The sequence below is a fragment of the Myotis davidii genome, unplaced genomic scaffold, assembly GCF_000327345.1.
Source record: "Myotis davidii unplaced genomic scaffold, ASM32734v1 scaffold840, whole genome shotgun sequence".
NCBI classification, from domain to species: Eukaryota; Metazoa; Chordata; class Mammalia; order Chiroptera; family Vespertilionidae; genus Myotis; species Myotis davidii.
Genome location: NW_006291973.1, coordinates 265408 through 273945, shown reverse-complemented (window position 1 = coordinate 273945; position 8538 = coordinate 265408). Strand labels below are relative to the sequence as shown.

At 37.7% G+C, this 8538-nt stretch overlaps 1 protein-coding gene across 1 annotated transcript in view; it reads left to right on the top strand.

The window, feature by feature from the left end:
- Positions 1-6656, top strand: part of PARP4 (poly(ADP-ribose) polymerase family member 4) — a 116201-nt gene extending 109545 nt beyond the window's left edge. The window contains exons 33-34 of the mRNA XM_006765331.2: positions 3313-3445; positions 6280-6656. Coding sequence (XP_006765394.1) covers positions 3313-3445; positions 6280-6457 — 311 coding nt within the window. The 3' untranslated portion in view covers positions 6458-6656. The remainder of the gene's footprint in view (positions 1-3312; positions 3446-6279) is intronic.
- The last annotated feature ends 1882 nt before the right edge of the window (positions 6657-8538 follow it).

Sequence of the window (8538 nt, the reverse complement as noted above, 5' to 3'; positions counted from 1 at the left end):
CAAGGGCCCATGCCTGGGTTGTGGGCTGGATCCCTAGTGAGGGACTTGCAGGAGGCAGCCCATCCATGATTCTCTCTCATCGTGGACGTTTCTATCTCCCTCTCTCCCTCTTCTTTCTTCTTTAAAATCAATAAAAATATATTTTAAAAAATTAAAATAAAATAATAAAAAAACATTCAGGCCCTAACCAGTTTGGCTTAGTGGAAAGAGCATTGGCCTGTGGACTGAAGGGTCCCAGGTTCAATTCTGGTCAAGGGCACATGCAGGCTGGATTCCCAGTGAGGGGCATGAGGAGGCAGCCCATCAATGATTCTTTCTCATCATTGATGTTTCTATCTTTCTCTCCCTCTCCTTCCCTCTCTGAAATCAATAAAAATATATTTTAAAAAAACATTCAGTGGCTGTGTTATAATGATGCAAACAATGCTACTACATATCAAATATCTTAGATGGAAATAAAGATAATTTACCAGGGAAATTATCAGATGACTTACTATATTCTATTGATGAAGATTGTGGAGGAGGAAATATAACTTGCCCTCTACCATTCTAGGTTCTTAGCTAAGACCCCCATAATAAAAGATTAACAAAAGAAAAACAATTTAATTATGTACATACATATGCACCTATAGGAATTAAAACCCAGCAAAGATATCAGATAAAAGGCAGCCAGGCAACTGAACTAAGGAAAGGAATAGTGGTCTGGGTCTTCAAAGTGGAAGAGGCAGTTCATCTGTAGGTGAGAAGAGGCAATGTCTGATAAACAGTTGTTTGCCCAGACATGCAGATAAGTCTCTTAGATGAAATAGTTAGCTCTGGTAGTAACTCTCTTCCTGGTACAGGCCCCTTTCCAATTTCTTTTAGGCAGTTTGGGGGACATATAAAGCTTTTCCTGAGTCTGTTGAGTCTTGCTTACCTTCAGCTCAAAATTATCCACATGCCCAAGTGGCGCATTCTGGGGTGGCTTTGTTCTGAACCCCCTCAAGGTAGCTGTGAAAATTTTGATTTTATAAAACATAAGATTGGAAAAATAGCATCATTTAAAATCTAACCCATTATATAAAGTCATTTCAAATACATTGCTTGCATTTAAAAAAATATAAAAGGTTTGATTTTTGGGTCCAGTATATGTTAACTTCCATTTTCAATTTTGTTATTTCATAATATATCTTGATTTGGATAACGCTGGTTATCTGTAGGTATTATTAAAATAATCAAAGAGAACAATTAAGTTGATATAATAATTTTTTATTTCAGTGCCCTGGCTGGGTAGCTCAGTTGGTTAGAACATCATCCAATACATTATTTTTTCAGGTTTGATCCCTGGTCAGGGCATATATAAGAATCAGCCAATGAACGCATAACTAAGTGGAACAACAAATCAATGTTCCTCTGTCATGTGTGAGCTGCGTCCTGCGTGGTTCAGGGTTTGGGATCTGGAGAAGGGCTGCATGCAAATGACAGAGACGAGACAAGAAATAATAATTTGGAAATATTGGGGGTCAGGTGGGAAGCCCAACACAAGGGGAAGGACTTCCACTGGTGCCAAGGCCTTGCCAACCTTTTATTCAATTTTGGATACGGCTCAAGGTTCACCAGGGTTCCGGGCTCCTTGTTTACACTTCTCTGATAGTAAAGACAATGGGTGGCTTCCTACATGTCTCTCCCTCCTTCCCTTTCTCTCTCTCTCTCTCTCTCTCTCTTCCTTTCCCTCTTCCTCTAAAATCGATCAATAAATAAAAAATTAAAAATGTTTACTTCATACTTCATGAAGAGAGCAGCCTCCCCTCTCAACTCCAGAGACCTACAAAGTAAGGGGAAAGGTTCATGTCAAAAATTCTGTGGGCTTTTGGGTCTTTAGGGTGAGTTGAAAGTGTTTGTAGGGTTTAGGGGATGGAGATCCATTGAATTGTGCTAACCAGCATTATAGGGAGGACTTGACAACATATCATCATAAATCAGCATGACCCATAACCTGTGATATCACGGAGCTCCTTTCGTTTATTTATTCTAGTTGACAAATGTGCACAAGTAATGCAAATAAAATTATTGTTATTCCCAAGGGTTAGGAAACTTGGAGAATGTTCACATTACTTGATGGTGTAAATATCAGTGTTATGTTTAATGGTTTGTTTACTTTTAATGCTTATTTACTACTGAAATAATCTAAACTCAACAAATAACTTTAAAATGTTATGTTAAACAGTATTAAGTACCTGATGTGTATTTGGTCTGAGAGTATTTTGTTTATACTGATGTGTTGTTGTTTTTACCTCCAGTAATATATGTATTATGTCCATGAGGGACCCTGGGAAGGTGTGGGCTTGGCCTTACTTGGGATTGATTTTATGTTACATGTTTTTTATGATCTTATGCACTGTAAGTACTGATGCTACCACACCCCTGTCAAGTGTGAAATAAAACTGGCTCTTCAGCAAAAAAAAAGAAAAGTAAGGGTGCAAGGTTTTATAGAAAGAGGCAAGCAGGACACAAGAAAGAAGTACTTGGTTTGGCTGGAGGTGTATATCTGACCTTATTTAGAAAGATCAAAGTATAGAGTCAGAACTTGAAATAATTTGATACACTGGTCTGCCATATTGATTGTTTATTTGTTGTGTATTTAGGTTTTCTCTTGAGCTTTTTGTAGCTGAAGTCTAGAAACTGAATTTTTCTCTGCTTAGTTCATGCTTCGATGGTATTAAAGACTAGAGGCCTGGTGCACGATTTTGTGCACTGGTGGGATCCCTCGGCCTGGCCTGCGGGGATCAGGCCTAAACCGGCTCTCCAACATCCCCCAAGGGGTCCTGAGTTGTGAGAGGGCAGTTCTCGGGTGACACACCCCGGAATCAGGCTCCGCCCTCTCTGGTTCCGAGTGCATCACCCAAAAACCACAGCTGCCAAGTTACTTGCAGCTCAGCAGCTCCTGCATTGAATGTCTACCCCCTGGTAGTCAGTGCACATCATCGCTACTGGTCAGAGCATCTGCCCTCCTGGTGGTCATTGTACAACATAGCAACCGGTCAAACGCTCGGTTCCTTAGGCTTTTAAATGTATAGATGGCAAGAGAGGGGAGGACTGAATCTTATTCAGTTTCCTGACAACCTTCAGGATAATATGGCAGGCACATGTTCCAAATCATCCTCATTTTTTAAATAGCAGACAAATTAAGGACCTTGAAAAGTAACAGTGAGTTTTGTGATTTGCTATTATGGTATGGTTTTATAATATTATAATTCTTTCATAGAACTTTTATAAATGGGCATAGTTTGAGGTGTAGTTTCCAGTAAACATAACAGAGTTTTCCACTTTTAGGTATAAAAGGAAGAGAACGACTTCTGGACCTGATTGCCACATTTCTGGTATTGCAGTTTCTTCGTACCAGGTTGGAACAAGCTGGAATAGTCTTCAAATCCCTGATGAAATTGGATGACGCCTCAATTTACAGGTTTTTTTCCACTTAACTATATATTTTTAAATATTATTTAACATTTAACTATACTAGTGTTTTCCATTTAACTATATTACTAAGCAAATGACTTATATTTTCAACCATTTCTTAACTAAACCTAATATGAAGCCACACAGAATTGTAGTAAGTACAAAGAGAATTTGTTCATAGGTTATGTCTCGCCTGCACTCTTCTGTTGGCAGGGCCGACACAGTATATTTGTCTCTTTGGTTGCACAGGAAAACGCAGAGAGTTTAAGTATAGCTTACACTGGAGTCCATATCATTGGCACCTGGCTTAGAACTCTTTTCACTATAGTATATGGATTCTATATGTTTTTGGAAGATCCATAATATGATTATTGGAACCAGGCTTAGGTCAAAAATACAAATGCAAACCCATATGCTATAAGTCTAAATCTTTAAAAGTTATAAATTAAACTAGGAAATCGTTAAATAGAATATGTTCTAAAGTTTTACCTTGACAAATCTAACTTCAAAACCATCTAGAAGACCAGATTCAAATTTAGAATGATGGGATGACTTGAAGTTTTATGCCAAAATATTGCAGTGTGAAGAGATCCAGTTTTCGGTCCCTGGCTGCTAGCCCTTGGCTGACCCCTGTTATCACAAGAGGCCTCAAGCGCACATATGAATATCCCTTACCCATCAGAACTCCATCATACCCCATGCAAATGGCTACCCTTGTGCACGCGCATGTGCATATACATACATACACACACGTATGTAATTTGCGTATGTCCTTTTTAAAGGCAAGATAAAGGGAAAACTAATGAAACTAATAAAAATATTATCTAGGAGGAGGAAGGACACAAGGATGAAAGCTAAGTTTCTCCTAATATACGTTGTTTTATTGTTTTGACTTAGAAACTGTAAATATTTTACATAATAAAGATTAAATATCAGAGAATAGAGCTTAAACATGTTAAATTATACGTGGGAATGTGCTCAGCAGTGTCTGGGATGTCGGGAAATAAATGGCAAGACAAAAAAGAGGAGAGAATTAGAACCTATAAATTAATGGTCATATGAATCAAAGGCAATGTGTAGACCTTGTTTGGATCCTGATTTGAACAAAATCCATTGTATTAAAAAGACACAATTAGGGAAACTTAAACATTACCTGGATATTTTGTGATATTTAAGAATAATTTATAACTATTTTAAGAGTCGTGTTTAAGAAAAAGTTCTTGTCCCTTAGAGGTACATATTTACAGATGAAATTAAAATAAATGAACAGACCTATTTTTACCCTCTTACAAAGAGACACTTCTGTTTTGATCTTCTACAGCTATGACAGCCTCTAGCTCAAGTATTAACAACTTTGAACCTACTTTTGAATTGCATATCACAAAGTATTAAAGCAAGATTTTTAAAAAGTAAAATGTGGCTCTTACTATATTACTGTTACTGTGAGAGCAAAATGGTTTGCTGGAACTGTAATAAATAAAACTTATAATTTTTATTTCCTATTTATTGCCTATTTAAAACTTTTATTTCTCTTTTTCCTACTTCATGATGTACATAATGTTAATGTAGTAGCATTGCATGGAGGTGTATGAACAAAATTTTCACACTTATCAGGAGGGTCAGTCAGAAGTCTCAAGGCGATCTGGATTAAAGGAAGGCCAGTTGATTAGTGAGAACATTTAAAGTCAGTTTTGTTGCTTTCTATAGTTAGTAACTATAAGTAGTATAATTATAGTTAGTAACTATAATTATTAGTAGACTAATAATTATTGAGAAACAGATCTTTTAACCACTTCAGGCCTGTTGCTATTTGGTATGTTCATGGCATCATGATATTCAGCAAATATTTATTGACTACCTACTCTGTGCCAGGGACTGTTAAACATGCATTTTGTTAATCCCCACAACACACCCACAGAATCTCATATCATTATCATAACTGAGGAAACTGAGACTGCCAGTGTGGAATGAAAGGCGCCCAATATCACACAGACACCACTGTATAATTACAGAATTAGGATTTGAACCCAGGTCTTAACCACCACACTATTCTGATGGCCCTTTCCCGGTTTATATGGGAAAAAATCAGGAAGATGAAGAGAATCTTTCAAATTTTTAGTCCCCCCCCCACAGAATTTTAAAACTTTAATATATATTACCACTTGTTTACTAATAAGTTTGAGAAGATGACAAAAGAGGAAGCAGCTAATATTAATTTAAAAATTCAGAATTTTTCTAGGTTTAAATAGACCTGAATACTTGACAGTCTTAAATATTCAATAGCATTTAATGGTCACAAACTTGAAGCTTTTGATATGCACATTTTACTAGTTAGTTTATGTGATAGGATTAAATATATGCCAGTTTCAGTTTTATGTGTGACTCTCAGTCATTTTGCAAAAATAACTAGCCAAGTTGAGAATTCCTGGTTCAGTGAAAGGAGAGAGAATTGGAAGCCTAGTTTGTAAAATAGATTTGTGTTTGTATGTGAAAAATGGATAGGATTTAAATGGAGAAGAATGGAAAAGAATGACAATAAACAGATGTATAAAGGCTAGAAGATGCTTGAGTTATTCTGGAGGCAGTGAGGAAGTCTGTAGTGCACAGTGGAAGCTGGGAAGTGATGGGTATAATATACTTAAAAATATACTTAATAAGTTAAAGCATGTCAGGCTGGTAGAAGAACTTTAATCAAGTATTAAAGAGAACTATTTTTCTTAAATATCTTAATTTTTGACAGAATTATTTTGTCAGAGCTAATGTGCTAGATTTGATACCACATTACATTTCATATTTAATTATATTCTGAAATTGATGGAAACATTGTTTTTTTAAATTTAGGAATATTCCCTGGGCTTTTGAGAAAATAAAGAAAGCAAGTGAATGGGTTAGAAGAACTGAAGGACAATATCCATCTATCTGCCAACGGCTTGAATTGGGTAAAGACTGGGACTGTGCCACTAAACAACTATTGGGAATCCAACCCATGAATACCACCTTTCCTCTTCAGGTTTCTTAATTATGGTCAAGACTTAATCAGATGAAGCTGTATTTTAAACTTTTTTTCATGCTTCTATCAATAAAATAATATTAATAGATACCTATAATGAAATTTAATTATGATTTTATCAAATGTAGCAATGTCCCTTAAAAATAAATGGAAGCAGAATTATTTTAATGAACAAGCAATAGTAAAATAAAAATTACAGTGTTAAGATTTCTTGTGTTCAAATATTTTAAGGTGGTAAAATACACATCTGGATGGTCCTGGAAGCTCATTGCTTTCTCCCCTTCAGGAGTCTGGTACAGACTGGTCCAGCTGGACTAAGCAAGCTGGGATGATACAAGGTCTTTGGCCAATGTCCACAATTCCATTTCCAGGGTGCTAGGTATCCCCCAGTATGCATTCTCCTTGGTGTGGGTCCTGGTCTGCAGATCCCCTGATACATTTATTTTACTTAGAGAAACTGGGTATCCCAAGCAATGCTTTCATGGCTCTTGCTTTTGTTGTTGCATCTCAAATCTCAACACTAAACCCAAGGTCATCTAGATTTTCATCTATGTTCTAGAAGTTTTATAGTTTTGCACTTTACATTTAGGTCTATGCCAGTTTCAGTTATTTGTGTGTGTGTGAAAGATATAAGGTTCACTACCCCTCCTAGGCCATTTCCTCTCTACCTTTTCATAAAACCTTGTTTCTCTGGTATACAGTCTTTTGGCTACTTCCTACCTGTCCTCATTGCTGCCATTCACCAACTACCCAATACCTCCCTTTGTTCACATGGTTCAGGACTTCCCTTTCTACTGCTAGTCCTGCCTTTATCTTGAGTAACTTCCAACATCCTGCTGTATGACCCATCCTAATTCCCTGGGCTTGAACTGCAGCTTATTGAATCTTGGTAGAATGCCTTGTGATCAAGTTGGTAACCAGAAGGATGAGAGGATTGTAAGGAGCTCCCACCTGCCTCCATGTCTCCATGGGAGGCTGTCATGAGATAGTTTCTCATAACCTCCTATTTCTGATGAGGTATGAAGCTCAGGATACAGCTGCAGACTACCCTCCAACCCCGTCCTTCTAGCTGCATCTAGAATCGGCTCCTCAACAATGATGTGTACCACAACGCATGTCACAGTTATCTAGCTCCTTTGGAAGTGTGGGACAAGGAGAGGTGATGTCTTTGACTACTCTTACTCTTGCTATTTATTTATTAATTTGTTTTTGTTAATCCTCACCCGAGGATATTTTTCCATTGATTCTTAGGGAGAGTGGAAGAGAGAGGGAAAGACAGGGAGAAACATCAATGTGAGAGAAACACATCAATTGGTAGCCTTCTGCACGGCCAGGGCCCAGGCCAGGGAAGAGGTTGCAACCAAGTTTCGTACCCTTGACTGGAATTAAACCTGGGACCTTTTGGTCCACAGGCTGATGCTCTATCCACTGAGTTAAACCAGCTAGGCATTCTTCTTGCCTATATAAATCACCTAAATCTACAGTGGCTTGACATATCACATATCTTTGCCTGCTTGTCTGCATGACATAATCATAGAAGATAAACAGTCTTTTCATGGTTTATTAGATTAAGGGATTTAAATGATTGGTAATACCCAGTAACACAAAATATGTGAGTAAACAAAGACTTCCTTACATATTTACTGGAAACATTCTAGTAAAACAAAATTTTGCAACATAGATGTTTATCAAAATTTAAATCATACCCTCCTTGAAATATAAATTTCACTAAAAGGAATTCAACTTTTAGAAATTCATCTTACAGAAATATGGACACACCCAGAACAAAGTGCAATAAAACTCACTTTAAAAGTGATACAGACAGAACCTGGAGAGGGAGACCGTGTGGCAGACAGACGCGTCTCTTGGGACAGGCACATCCCCTAACTGGGGAAAGGAGATCCGCGGGATTCCTGGCACCGGGGGATTTGAGATCTGGATTCTGTGATCACGGAGGACTGAGCCTAGAGGGGGCAGCCTGAAGAACTGACCAGACCATGCAGTGCCACAGATCCAAGCAACAGCAGCCTCCTGATCACCACACACTCTGAGGATCAGCAGCTGTACGTGAAGACTCCCCCCACCAGCCA